Raw genomic sequence first — 13,841 nt, 5'->3', positions numbered from 1 at the left:
GACCACCAGTGGGGTGGATGTGGATAGAATCAACCAGGTTGGAAAAGACCTCAGAGATCATCAAGTCCAACCTATTACCTAATACCTAACACTTCCTGACAACTAAACCATGGCTCCAAGTGCCACATCCAAGCCTTTTTTGAACACCTTCAGGGATGGTGACTTCACCACCTCCCTGGGCAGCACATTCCAGTTCCTGGGAAGAACTTTATCCTTACATCCAGCCTAAACCTCCCCTGGCACAGCTTCAGACTGTGTCCTCTTGTTCTGGTGCTGCTTGCCTGGGAGAAGAGCCCAAGCCCCACCTGGCTCCAGCCTCCCTTCAGGGAGTTGCAGAGAGCAAGAAGGTCTCCCCTGAGCCTCCTCTTCTCCAGGCTAAGCAACCCCAGCTCCCTCAGCCTCTCCTCACAGGGCTGTGGCCCAGACCCCTCCCCAGCCTCCTTGCCCTTCTCTGCACACCTTCAAGTCTCTCAATGTCCTTCTTGACCTGAGGAGCCCAGAGCTGGAGACAGGACTCCAGGGGTGGCCTCAGCAGTGCTGAGCACAGGGCAGAATGACCTCCCTGCTCGTGCTGGCCACACTGTTCCTGCTGCAGGCCAGGATGCCCTTGGCCTTCTTGGCCAGCCGGGCACTGCCCCTGGGTCTCGCAGTGATCCTCCTCTCTCCTCCCGCAGTGACCTGAAGCTGCGGGTGCGGATCCTGATCGACGGGACGCTGATCATTTTCCGTGTGAAGCCAGAGGATGCTGGGAAGTACACCTGCATCCCCAGCAACAGCCTGGGCCGCTCCCCGTCAGCCTCTGCCTACCTGACCGTGCAGTGTGAGTGTGGGCGGCGGGGCGGGCTCCGCAGGCGCGGGGCTGGCTGGGGAGCTGGGCAGGGAGAAGCTTAATGAAGTTCAGCAAGGGCAAGGGTAGAGTCTTGCACCTGGGAAGGAACAGCTCCGTGCACCAGGTTAGGTTGGGGATGGACCTGCTGGACAGCAGTGAAGGGGAAAGGGACCTGGAGGTCCTGGTGGATGGAAGGGTGACCACGAGCCAGCAATGTGCTCTTGTGGCCAGGAAGGCCAATGCCATTCTGGGGTGGATTCGAAGGGCTGTGACCAGTAGGTCGAGAGAGGTTCTCTTCCCCCTCTACTCTGCACTGGTGAGGCTGCATCTGGAGTCTTGTGTCGAGTTCTGGGCCCCTCAGTTCAACAAAGACAATGAGCTGCTTGAGAGAGTCCAGTGCAGAGCCATGAGGATGATGAAGGGAGTGGAACATCTTCCATACGAGGAGAGACTGAGGGAGCTGAGGGCTCTTTAGCTTAGAGAAGAGGAGACTGAGAGGTGACCTCATCAATGTTTATGAAGATGTAAAGGGTGAGTCCCCAGAGGATGGAGCCAGGCTCTGCTCAGTGGTGCCCAGTGACAGCACAAGGGGCAGTGGTGGAAGTTGGGGCAGAGGAAGTTTCATGTAAATATGAGGAAAAATGTTTTCCCTGTGAGGGTGACAGAACCCTGGAGCAGGCTGCCCAGGGGGGTTGTGGAGTCTCCCTCTCTGGAGATACTAAAAACTCACCTGGATGCCTTCCTATGTAATCTGGTGTAGGTGATCCTGCTCTGGCAGGGGGGTTGGACTGGATGAGCTTTCGAGGTCCCTTCCAGCCCCTGAAATTCTGTGACTCTGTGATTGGGAATGCTCAGCTCTGAGGGCAGCCCCAGGGGCTCTCTCATCTCATTATGATCCTGGGAGGTTCAGGTTGATGTGACAGCAGCCTTTGGATGAGCATGCAGGCATCCTTGGCATGCATGTGCTGCTGATGCAAGAAGGCAAAGCTGGAGGTGAAGGGAAGGTATCTAATTGGAATCAGAATTACAGATGGGTAGGGGTTGGGAGGGGCCTCTGGAGATCTATTCCAGCCTCACTGCCAAAGAAGGGTCACTCGAGGAAGGTCACACAGGAACACATCCACTTGTATACCTGTATACAGAATTAACCAGGTTGGAAAAGGCCTTTGAGATCATCCAGTCCAACCTATCACCCAACACCATCTGATCAACTAAACCATGGCACCAAGTGCCTCATCCAGACTCTTTATAAACATCTCCAGGGATGGGGACTCCACCACCTCCCTGGGCAGCACATCCCAATGGCCAGTCTCTCTTTCTGTGAAGAACTTCTTCCTAATATCCAGCCTAAACCTTCCCTGGTGCAGCTTGAGACTGTGTCCTCTTGTTCTGGTGCTGGGTGCCTGGGAGAAGAGCCCAACCCCCAACTGGCTCCAACCTCCCTTCAGGGAGTTGGAGAGAGCAAGAAGGTCTCCCCTGAGCTTCCTCTTCTCCAGGCTAAGCAACCCCAGCTCCCTCTCCTCACAGGGCTCCCTCCCCAGTTTTGTTGCCCTTCTCTGGACACCTTCCAGCATCTCAACATCTTTCCTAAACTGAGGAGCCCAGAATTGGACACAGGACTCAAGGTGTGACCTAAGCAGTGCTGAGCACAGGGCAGAATGACTTCCCTGCTCCTGCTGGCCACACTGTTCCTGATGCAGGCCAGGATGCCATTGGCCTTCTTGGCCACCTGGGCACACTGCTGGCTCCTGTTCAGCCTACTCTCAACCAGTATCCCCAGGTGCCTTTCTGCCTGGCTGCTCTCCAGCCGCTCTGTCCCCAGGCTGTAGCACCGCATCAGGCAGGGAAACACCAGATCAGGGCTCTCAGTCTCAATGCCTGCTATTTTTTGGCCTTTATTTGGGGAGCTCGTTCCTGTGACATGGTTTATTTATTTTTTTTTTAATCCCCCCTTGTCAGCAGCCTTGCCTGTCATATTTTTTCAGGCAGTTAACTGATCTAAAGCAGAGGAGGAGAAGGGGCTGCAGCGGGAGCGTTGCTTCCCACGCTCGCTCTCCCCGGGCGGTAATGGGTAGTGTGCCACCGGCGTCCTGCGGCATCCGACAGTAATGGCCTCAATTGCTGCTGCTCACAATGGCAATATTGCTCTGCTCTGAGAGGCTGCAGAGCCTGAGTTTTATTGTATAATGAAAGACAGGGCTGGAGAGGGGGCTTGTGACTTGGGTTTTGAAGGCTGCTGCCTGCAGACCCGGGGCCGGTTAGCGTGGAGCTGCCGCGAGAAGGATTGCTAGGTCATAGATCCATAGAATGGGTTGGGTTGGAAGGGACCTCGAAGATCATCCAGTTCCAACCCCCCTGCCATGGGCAGGGACATCTCCCACTAGCCCAGGTTGCTCAAGGCCTCATCCAACCTGGCTTTGAACACTTCCAGGGAGAGGGCATCCACAGTCTCTCTGGACAACCTGCCCCTGTGTCTCCCCTCCCTCACTGGAAAGAATTTCTTCCTCATCTCCAGTCTCAACCTGCTCCTGTGTCTCCCCACCCTCACTGGAAAGAATTCCTTCCTCATCTCCAGTCTCAGTCTCCCCTCTTCCAGCTCAAAGCCATTGCCTCTCATCCTGTCATTCCAAGCCCTTGTAAAAAGTCCCTCCTCAGCCTTCTCGTAGCTCCCTTCAGGCAGTGGAAGGTTCTTTTTCTTCCATGTGGGAAGCTATGGGAAGGTCCCATCACTTCCCTTTGGGGATGGATGATGGGGCAGAGGGGGGGGTGATGTGACTGCTGCTGTGCCCAGGCAGAGGAGTGATTTGGATGTGCCTGGCTGGGTGGCTTCTGGGAGAGCTTGCAGCCTCAGGCCATTAAATCTGCCCTGCTGCTAATCCAGGGCTGCTCGTCAGGGATGACAGCTGTTAAAAATAACTAATGGCAGGAAAAAGGGCCCTTGGACAATCCACCCCTCAGCCAGCCCCGTGCAAGGAGTCGTCTTGTGCCTCCAAACCCTTTCCTCCACAGCAAACCCTCTCATCTGTACCAGGGCTGTACTCAGGAGGGAGGTTTCCCACCCATGGACGCAGCCCCTGGACTGGGCTCTGGGTCATTAGTGAGCTGGGCTGGCCCCCAGCCAGTGACCTAGTAGTGAAAGGCTCGATCCCATTACCCTCTCCCAGGCTGCTGGAGCCTTTGATTACATTTCCTAAGAGGTGGAGTCAAGTGGGGGTGGGGTAAAGCCTGCTCCATATGTGGTGCTTGGCAATCTGGGTTACGGTGCCACTGCCAGGGTGCACCGTTCTGGGCAGTGCTTTGGGGCTGTCCCTTTGGGCAGGGACAGAGCAGGGGTCCCACACTTGCTGGTTTTACCCCAAGAAAGGAGTGAGGAGGGCACTGCCACATCCTTCATCCCTTCCTGAATAGGGCCAAAGGGTTGAGGGAGGTTCTGCTCCCTCTCTGCTCTGGTGAGGCCACATCTGGAATACCATGTCCAGTTCTGGGCTTCCCAGTTCAAGAGAGACAGGGAGCTACTGGAGAGAGACCAGTGGAGGGCCACAGGGATGCTGAGGAGGAGAAGATGAGAGATCTGGGGCTCTTTATCCTGGAAAAGAGCAGCCTGAGGTGGGGGGGGGGAGGCAGTGTTCTTCTCAAAGTTGATCAATAGCTGAAAGGTGGAGTTTGGGGCTGGACTACTCTCAGTGTTGCCCAGTGATAGGAGAAGGGGAAATGGGCACAGACTAGAACCTAGGAGGTTTCACTTGAACTTAAGGAGAATCTTCTTTACTGTGAGGGTGCTGGAGCAGGTGAGTTAGCTGTGGTCTGGGAAAGAGTTGAACTTTTCTCACTACCACAAGCAGGCTGCTCAGAGAGGTTGTGGAGTCTCCTTCTCTGGAGATTCCAAACCTGTATTGGGGAAGGGGGGGGGGCGGGGGGGGGGGCTGGACTTGATCTGTAGAGGTCCCTTCTAACTCCTGCCATTCCATGGTTCTCTTGTTATAGTATCATAGAATCAGTCAGGGTTGGAAGGGACCACAAGGATCAGCCAGTTCCAACCCCCTGCCATGGGCAGGGACACCCCACACTAGATCAGCCTGGCCACAGCCTCAGCCAGCCTGGCCTTAAACACCTCCAGGGATGGGGCCCCAACCACCTCCCTGCACAACCCATTCCAGGGCTTCACCACTCTCACGGGGAAGAACTTCCTCCTCCCCTCCAGCCTCAATCTCCCCACCTCCAGCTTCATTCCATTCCCCCTAGTCCTATCACTCCCTGAGATCCTGAGCAGTCCCTCCCCAGCCTTCTTGGAGCCCCCTTCAGATCCTGGAAGGCCACAATGAGGTCACCTGGGAGCCTTCTCTTCTCCAGACTGAACAGCCCCAACTCACAGTCTCACAGTATAACTAAGGTTGGAAGAGACCTCGAGGATCATCGAGTCCAACGTATCAACACAGACCCCATGACTAGACCATGGCACCAAGTGCCACATCCAATCCCCTCTTGAACACCCCCAGGGATGGTGACTCCACCACCTCCCTGGGCAGCACATCCCAATGACAAATGACTCGCTCAGTGAAGAACTTTCTCCTCACCTCGAGTCTAAACCTCCCCTGGCGCAGCCTGAGACTGTGTCCTCTTGTTCTCGTGCTGGGTGCCTTGGAGAAGAGACCAACCCCTTCCTGGCTACAACCACCTTTCAGGTAGTTGTAGAGGGCAATGAGGTCTCCCCTGAGCCTCCTCTTCTCCAGGCTAAGCAACCCCAGCTCCCTCAGCCTCTCCTCACAGGGCTGTGCTCAAGGCCTCTCCCCAGCCTTGTTGCCCTTCTCTGGACACCTTCAAGTGTTTCGATGTCCTTCTTAAACTGAGGGGCCCAGAACTGGACACAGTCCTTCAGTCTGTCCTCATAGCACAGCAGCTCCAGCCCTCTGCTCATCCTCCTGGCCCTTCTCTGGATACCTTCCAGCACCTCCAGATCCCTCTTGTCCTAGGGGCTCCAGAACCGGACGCAGTACTCCCGGTTGGGGGAGTTCCTCTTTAGATACCTTCTCTTCACCTCCAGCATTGCCTTCTTGCATCAGCAACACAGGGATGCTTCTCCCCACACCCCACTAACACTCCCTCATCCCTTCCAGCAGCGTAAGCTCCGTCAGGCTTTTCCCATAGCCTCATGCTGCCGGTGTCTAGACGAGGGCGTAGAAATACTCACTCTTCTTATTAAAAGTAACTTCTTTTCCCCTTCCCCCCCCCCTTTTTTTTTTGGTGTTGTTTTTGGGCCCTTTTTTTTGCTGGAAAAGCTTCTTATTAAAGAAAGTCTAGGTTCTTCTTCTACCCACTCACACTTAATTAAAAAGCTCTTAGAAGCTCTGTTAATGACACATCCTAGACGGGAGGATCGCGAGACGCCTCGCTGCGTGGGTGGTGCAGCAGGGGAAAGGGGTGTGTGTGTGTGTGTGTGTGTGTGTGTGTGTGTGGAGGGGGGTTAGCTGTGGTATTTTAGGCATCTTGCATCCTGTTGGAAAGGCTGGAGGTGGCTGATGTGACCCAGCCCTGATGCTCGATGTGACCCAGCCCTGATGAGACACAAGCTGCCAGTACAAACAGACAGACAGGAGGCAAAAGGCTGACGGCAGCCTGGCTGCGGATCCCTTCTCTCCCACCTTGGGTCGCTGCACTTGGTGTGTTTTAGGGCTCAGCTGTTATGGCTGGCGGGGGGGGGCTTGTGGGGTGTGCACTGCCTCTTGCACGTCCCACAGGCTGAGTGTGGTGGAGCAGTTTGGGCTTCAGGTCAGTGTGGAGGCCAGGGGAAGGCGTTATTGGATGTTTCTTCTTTGGTACAACTTTTAATGAGCACCCTGGGCATGAGCAAAGCCTCCCAGCAATGCTGGGTATTACAGGGGATTTGTGTGGAGAGAACAGCCTGTGGGTGCTGAGGTGGTGCTTGGGCTTGGAATTTGTTATCCAAGTGATGTAGGTCACAGAGTGACAGAACTGTTCCAGTTGGAAAAGACCTGAGAGGTCATCGAGGCCAAATGTCAGCCCCACACCACCCTGGTCACTAAACCATGTCCCAGAGTGCCATGGCCACAGGTTTCTGGAGCACCTCCAGGGATGGGGACTCCACCACCTCCCTGGACAGCCTGTTCCAATCCCTGACTGCTCTTGCAGCAAAGAAGTTGTTCCTCATATCCGATCTAAATCTCCTGTGGTGCAGCTTGAGGCCATTTCCTCTCCTCCTATCACCTGATCCTAGGGAGAAGAGGCTGACCCCCACCTCACTGCAACCTCCTTTCAGGGAGCTGTAGAGAGCAATGAGGTCTCCCCTCAGCCTCCTCTTCTCCAGACTGAACACCCCCAGGTGTCTCAGCTGCTCTTTTCCAGACCCTTCCCCAGCTTAGTTGCCCTTCTCTGGAGCTGCTCCAGACCCTCAATGTCCTTCTTTTAGTGCAGGGCTCAAAACTGAACCCAGCACCTGAGGTGTGGGCTCCCCAGTGCTGAGTGTGAGGGCACAATCAGAGCCCATCTGCTGGTCACTCTGTTCCTGATCCAGGCTGGGATGCTGATGGCTTTCTTGGCCACCTGGGCACACTGCTGGCTGGTGTTCAGAGAGCTGCCAGGCAGCATTCAGATCTTCTGAAGCCAGCTGTTGGGGGAGGGGTGGGCTCTTGGCCCGTGCTGACGTGGTGCTGCTGGTCTCCCAGATCCTGCCCGGGTGGTGAACATGCCTCCAGTCATCTACATTCCCATCGGGATACACGGATACATCCGCTGCCCGGTGGAGGCGGAGCCCCCGGTCACGCTGGTCAAGTGGAACAAAGACGGCCGCCCCCTGCGCATCGAGAAGGTAAGCAAGCCCCTGGGGGCGTGGAGGGGTCCCCTGCAAGTGCCAGGGAGCATCACCGGCTCCCTGTGGCTCCAGCCTGCCCCACGCCTGGGCTGCTGCTGCTGCTCTTCCTTAGCAGCTGCAGGCAGAGTTGAGTCCTTGTGTGGAGCCCACGGTGCCTGTGGATCATAGAATCATGGAACTGTCAGGGCTGGAAGGGAGCTCAAGGCTCAGCCAGTCCCAGCCCCCCCGCCATGGGCAGGGACACCTCACACTGCAGCAGGTTGCTCACAGCCACATCCAGCCTGGCTGCAAATCCTGCCTGACCAACCTGGTGGCCTTCTATGAGCAGGTGACAAAATTAATAGCTGAGGGGCGAGCAGCTGATGTCATTTACCTGGAGCTGAGCAAAGCCTTCGACACAGTCCTGCACCACATCCTGGGCTCCAGGCTGGTGACACATGGGTGTGATGGGTGACCACTAGATGGATAAGCAACTGGCTTGATGGCCGCACCCAAAGAGTGGCTGTCCATGGGTCCATGTCCCAGTGGAGGCCAGGGACAAGCAGAGTCCCTCAGGGATCAGTCCTGGGACCAGGCTTGTTCAACATCTTTGTCAGTGACATGGACAGTGGCACTGAGTGCAGCCTCAGCAAGTTTGCTGATGACACCAAGCTGTGTGGTGCAGCAGACACGCTGGAGGGAAGGGATCCATCCAGAGGGAGCTGGACAGGCTGGAGAGGTGGGCACAGGCCAACCTCATGAAGTTCAATAAGAGCAAGTGCAGGGTCCTGCATCTGGGTGGAGGCAATCCCAGGCACAGATCCAGGCTGGGCAGTGACTGGCTGGAAAGTAGCCCTGAGGAGAGAGACTTGGGTGTGCTGGGGGACAAAAAGCTCAACATGAGCTCTCAATGTGCACTTGCAGCCCGCAAAGCCAATCAGATCCTGGGCTGCATCAGGAGAAGTGTGGCCAGCAGGTCGAGGGAGGTGATCCTCCCCCTCTGCTCAGCCCTGGGGAGACCCCACCTGGAGTACTGTGTCCAGTTCTGGAGCCCCTATTACAAGAGGGATGTGGAGGTGCTGGAACGTGTCCAGAGAAGGGCCACAAGGATGATCAGAGGGCTGGAGCACCTCTCCTATGAGGACAGACTGAAGGAGTTGGGGCTGTTCAGTCTGGAGAAGAGAAGGCTCCCAGGTGACCTCATTGTGGCCTTCCAGGATCTGAAGGGGGCCTACAGGAAGGCTGGGGAGGGACTGCTCAGGATCTCAGGCAGTGCTAGGACTAGGGGGAATGGAATGAAGCTGGGGGTGGGGAGATTCAGGCTGGAGGTGAGGAGGAAGTTCTTCCCCATGAGAGTGGTGAAGCCCTGGAATGGGTTGTGCAGGGAGGTGGTCGAGGCCCCGTCCCTGGGGGTGTTTAAGAGCAGGTTGGATGAGGCTCTGTCCAGCCTGATCTAGTGTGGGGTGTCCCTGCCCATGGCAGGGGGGTTGGAACTAGATGATCCTTGTGGTCCCTTCCAACCCTGAATGAAACTATGAAACTATGAAACCTCCAGGCTGGAGGCTTCCACCACCTCCCTGGGCAGCCTGTGCCAGGCTCTCACCACCCTCATGGGGAAGAACTTCTTCCTCACATCCAATCTGAATCTCTCCACTTCTAGCTTTGTTCCATGCCCTCTGCATCTGTCTGCATCACCCAGACCCGGTGCCAGCTTCCCTCTGAAGCCACCTCTTGAAGACCCTGGTGTTTTGTATTTTTCCAGTGGCAACTGGTGGTTGAAAGACTCTTCTAACAAGTCTGTCTCCCTCTAATCATGGTTTGAGACTCTGAGCAAGGGTTTTAGCCATTAAATATTTAAAGCCAAGGCTTCTGTGCTTTACATTTATTAACGATGCAGACTTTGAATTCCACCTGAACCTGTTGCTGCTGTGGGTCCCTGGATGTCCCTGGTGCCCTCAGCCTCTCAGGTTTGGTTGTCTCCTTGGATGAGTTTTACTTAGGGTGTGACAGACTCTGGTGTGAAGTTTTTTGGGCTTCTTGAAGAAGCCTGGATGTGTGTAGAGAGGACGAGGGCAAGGGAAAGCAGCATGTTGTTAGGTGCATGCAGAGCAGGACAGCTCTGTTTGGAGGGGCTGCTCTTGCCCATGTTTGCTCTCTCTGCACTCAAGGAGATGACTTGGGTGCTGGGAATGGAACAGGGCATCTCCTGGGAGTGTGAGAGCCACCTTGGGCATGGGTGGGGGGAGCTTGGCTGAAGGAAAAATAACTGAGGTGTGGTTGGTGTAGGGTAAGTCAGAATGACAGAATGCATTGGGTTAGAAGGTATCCTGAAGGGCCATCTTGTCCAGCTCCTCTGCAGTGAGCAGGGACATCCCCAGCTAGATCAGGTTGCTCAGGGCCTCACCAAGTTTGACTTTGAATGTCTCCAACTCCACTCCTTTCTCTCTCCTTTGCCCCTCAGTTTAGGAAAGATGTTGAGATGCTGGAACATGGCCAGAGAAGGACAACAAACCAGGTTGGGGGGGGGTTTGGAGCACAGCCCTGTGAGGAAGAGGTTGAGGGAGCTGGGGTTCTTTAGCCTAGAGAAGGGGAGGCTCAGGGGAGAACTTACTGCACTCTACAGCTACCTGAAGGGAGGTTGTAGCCAGATGGGGCTTGGTCTCTTCTCCCAGGCAAGCAGCACCAGAACAAGAGGACACAGTCTCAAGCTGTGCCAGGGGAGGTTTAGGCTGGATGTGAGGAAGTTCTTCATAGAAAGAGAGATTGGCCATTGGAATGTGCTGCCCAGGAAGGTGGTGGAGAGACTATCACTGGAGGTATTTAGGAAGAGACTGGATGGGGTGCTTGGTGCCATGGTTTAGTTGATGAGATGGCGTTGGGTGATAGGTTGGACTTGATCTCGAAGGTCTTTTCCAACCTGGTTTATTCTGTCCTATCCTACCCTATCCCATCCTATCCCATTCTCTGCTGCAGTATTCTGGCTGGAACCTGCTGGAGGACGGGTCGATCCGGATCGAGGAGGCCACCGAAGATGCTCTCGGCACTTACACCTGTGTGCCTTATAACGCCCTGGGTACGATGGGCCAGTCTCCCCCTGCCCGACTGGTACTGAAGGTAACCTGCCTGCTGAAATCCTTGCCAGCCACTCTGCTTGGGGGGGTGTCTCCTCTCATGCCAAGAAGGGCTCTGAAGGGCTTTGCAGGGTCTGGAGTCCCAGTTGCTCCTGGTGCTGGGTGGTTAATTGCTGCTGTTGGAGCAGGTCCAGAGGAGGCCACGAAGGTGGCTGGGGCACCTCTTCTGCGGGGACAGGCTGAGGGAGTTTGGGTTATTAAGCCTGGAGAAGAGAAGGCTCCAGGAAGACCTTAGAGCAGCCTTGCAATACCTGAAAGGTGCCTAAAAGAAAGCTGAGGAAGGACATTTTACAAAGGCTTGTAGTGCCAGGACAAGGAGCAATGGCTTTGAGCTGGTAGAGGGGAGATTGAGACTGGAGATGAGGAAGAAATTCTTTCCAGTGAGCGTGGGGAGACACTGGAACAGGTTGCCCAGGGATGTCATGGATGCATTCTCCCTGGAAGTGTTGAAAGCCAGGTTGGATGAGGCCTTGAGCCACCTGGTTTAGTGGGAGGTGTCTCTGCCAGTGGCAGAGAACTGGATGATCTTTAAGGTCCCTTCCAACCCAAATCCTTCTGTGATTCCATGACGTGAGCACCAAGTCAAACCCTGAGTGCAGCCTGGAAATACCCCTCTGGAAGAGTAGCAGCACAGGCTGGGTCACAGTGCAGGGCTTTGATAGTGCTGGGCCAGGGTAGTCAGAGGAAACACGTCCCTGGGATGGCCTTTGTGCCAACACAAGACTTAGCCCTGCTGCCCTGGGCTTGAGTTCACAGAGGCCTTTAATGAAAGGATGACTTGAGCTCTGGGGATGCTCCACGTGCTCCTGCTGCGTGCGGAGCCCGAGGCGCCCTGGGCTCTCAGCGCAGCTCCTGATGCAGCTGGGGGGTGGGAGCTGCTTGCCTTTTCCTTCCCTGAACAAAAAGTCCTCTGCTGCGAGTAGTGGTGATTCATGGCAGCTCGCTGAGGTTCCCATGATAGGGCTTTGTGTGGCACAGACGCATCCGCTGAGGCGGCTGCCGAGTCAGTGAAGTCAGGTTGGTGTCTGCTGTGATGTGGGTGGGTTTTGTTCCTTCTTGTTTCCTTACAACTTGAACAAGATGTCCTTGGTGGAGGAAACTTTTCCTGCAGGTGTGTAATTTGGTGTACCACAGAGCCTCCTTTGAGTGCATGCTCTCCGATGTGGTTTCCCTCGTGATGCCTCAAGCTTCTCCACGTTGATGATTCATTTGTTTTGGGAGAGGGCTGGTCTGGGTGGTGGGAAGCTGCTCGGTGTGTGGTGGGACATCGAGGTGCTGGAACATGCCCAAAGGAGAGTAAATAAGCTGGTGAAGGGCCCTGAGCACAATTAACAACTGAGGGAACTGTTTAGTCATAGAAGAGGAGGCTGAGGGGAGACCTCATTGCTCTCTACAGCTCCCTGAGAGGAGGCTGCAGCGAGGTGGGGGTTGGGCTCTTCTCACGTGCAGCAAGTGACAGGACAAAAGGAAACAGCCTCAAGTTGTGCCAAGGGAGGTTCAGGTTGGAGATGAGGAAAAATGTCTTCCCAGCAAGGGTTCTCAGGCACTGGAACAGGCTGCCCAGGGAGAGGTGGTGGAGTCCCCATCCCTGCGGGGCACTGTGGGTGTGGTGCTGAGGGATGTGGTTTAGTGGTGGGGTGGTGAGTGCTTGGATTTGATGATCTCAAATCTCTCTTCCAACTCTGGGAGTTCTGTGGTTGCATGGATTTGGCACTGGCTGACCCTCCTTCCCTTTTCCCTTGGCTGCAGGACCCCCCCTATTTCACGGTGCTACCAGGCTGGGAGTACAGACAGGAGGCAGGGAGGGAGCTGTTGATTCCTTGCGCTGCTGCCGGAGATCCCTTTCCCATCATCGCCTGGAGAAAGGTACCCGGCCTGCCAGACAAGTCTGCAGTGCCTTTGGCTTTGGGTGAATATTGCAGACAGAGAAGCCACCCTCTGTCCTGGTAAGAGCAAACTGCAGGTGCAGCTGCTTCGCTTTGGGCTGAGCCACTGCCCTCCTGTCCCGCAGCTGGGTGGGGGAAGCCTGGCCTGAAGCCACCAACTACTTGAATCCCATGAAACTGCCACGGCAGCACCTGCAAAGCTGAGTGCTGCCCCTGCCCCAGCCGCCCTCCTCTTCCTCACTGCCTCTGCCTGCAGGACATCCTCCTCCTTGCCTGCCTGCTGGGTGGTCTCCAGCAGGATGTGGCAGCCCCGGTGATGCCACTCTCATGGTGGGAGGGGAGGTGTTACCAGAGTGTGTCCAGGGATCTCCTGACTGTTCTGGCAAGGGCCTGGAATGGTCAGCAGCTGCTCTGCTGCCCAGTGACTTTGAAAACCCTGGGAAGAAGCTGTTTTAGTGATGCTGGACTGGACATAATGAATGGAGAAGAGAAGGCTCTGAGGAGAGCTTAGAGCAGCCTTCCAGTACTTGAAGAGGGCTACAGGAGAGCTGGAGAGGGACTTTTGCCAAGGGCTGGGAGTGACAGGACAAGAGACTATGACTTTGAGCTGGAAGAGGGGAGATTGAGACTGGAGATTGGGAAGGAATTGTTTCCAGTGAGAGTGGTGAGATGCTGGAACAGGCTGCCCAGGGAGGCTGTGGGTGTCCCCTCCCTGGAGGTGTTCAGGGCCAGGTTGGACAGGGCCTTGAGCAACCTGGTCTGGAGAAAGGTGTCCCAGCCCATGGCAGGGGGGTTGGAACTGGAGGATCTTTATGGTCCCTTCCAGCCCAAGCCATTCTGTTTCTCCAATTTGGAGGTGTCCCTTTCTGTAGAGAAGGATCTGAGGTGGTGGCCAGCCTGTGGCAATTAGAGCTTTCCAGTCCTCCAGCATTCCTTTAGCTTCCCACCTTCACTGCTCCATGGGAAAGCCACTGTGCAGGGGACCTCCTGGGCTCCCAGTCCCCCTGTCAGGATCTTCTCTGCAAGCCTCTTGTCTCTGCAAGTGCCCAGTGGGCACTATCCCAATCCCTTGTGGTGTGGAATGCTGGAGTTCCTTTTAATACCATGAGAAGGACCACAGATTGCAAGTGACCTACCCAAAACGTGCTGGCCGTGCAGTCCTTTTCTCCAACACGTTTTTCTTCCTCCCC

The 13,841-nt window shown here is 55.5% G+C and overlaps 1 protein-coding gene across 5 annotated transcripts in view; it reads left to right on the top strand.

Annotated features, from left to right (window-relative positions):
• IGSF9B (immunoglobulin superfamily member 9B) overlaps nt 1-13,841 on the top strand; it is a 53,286-nt gene that overhangs the window by 14,566 nt on the left and 24,879 nt on the right. For all 5 annotated transcript variants that reach the window (XM_068160063.1, XM_068160062.1, XM_068160061.1 and 2 more), the window contains exons 7-10: nt 675-820; nt 7,510-7,652; nt 10,608-10,748; nt 12,515-12,631. In XM_068160063.1, the coding sequence (XP_068016164.1) occupies nt 675-820; nt 7,510-7,652; nt 10,608-10,748; nt 12,515-12,631 (547 nt within the window). The remainder of the gene's footprint in view (nt 1-674; nt 821-7,509; nt 7,653-10,607; nt 10,749-12,514; nt 12,632-13,841) is intronic.

This window comes from Melanerpes formicivorus, unplaced genomic scaffold, assembly GCF_026170545.1.
Source record: "Melanerpes formicivorus ecotype bairdi unplaced genomic scaffold, bMelFor1.0.p_v2 SCAF_47, whole genome shotgun sequence".
Lineage (NCBI taxonomy): Eukaryota > Metazoa > Chordata > Aves > Piciformes > Picidae > Melanerpes > Melanerpes formicivorus.
This window is presented reverse-complemented; position numbering and strand designations above follow the sequence as displayed.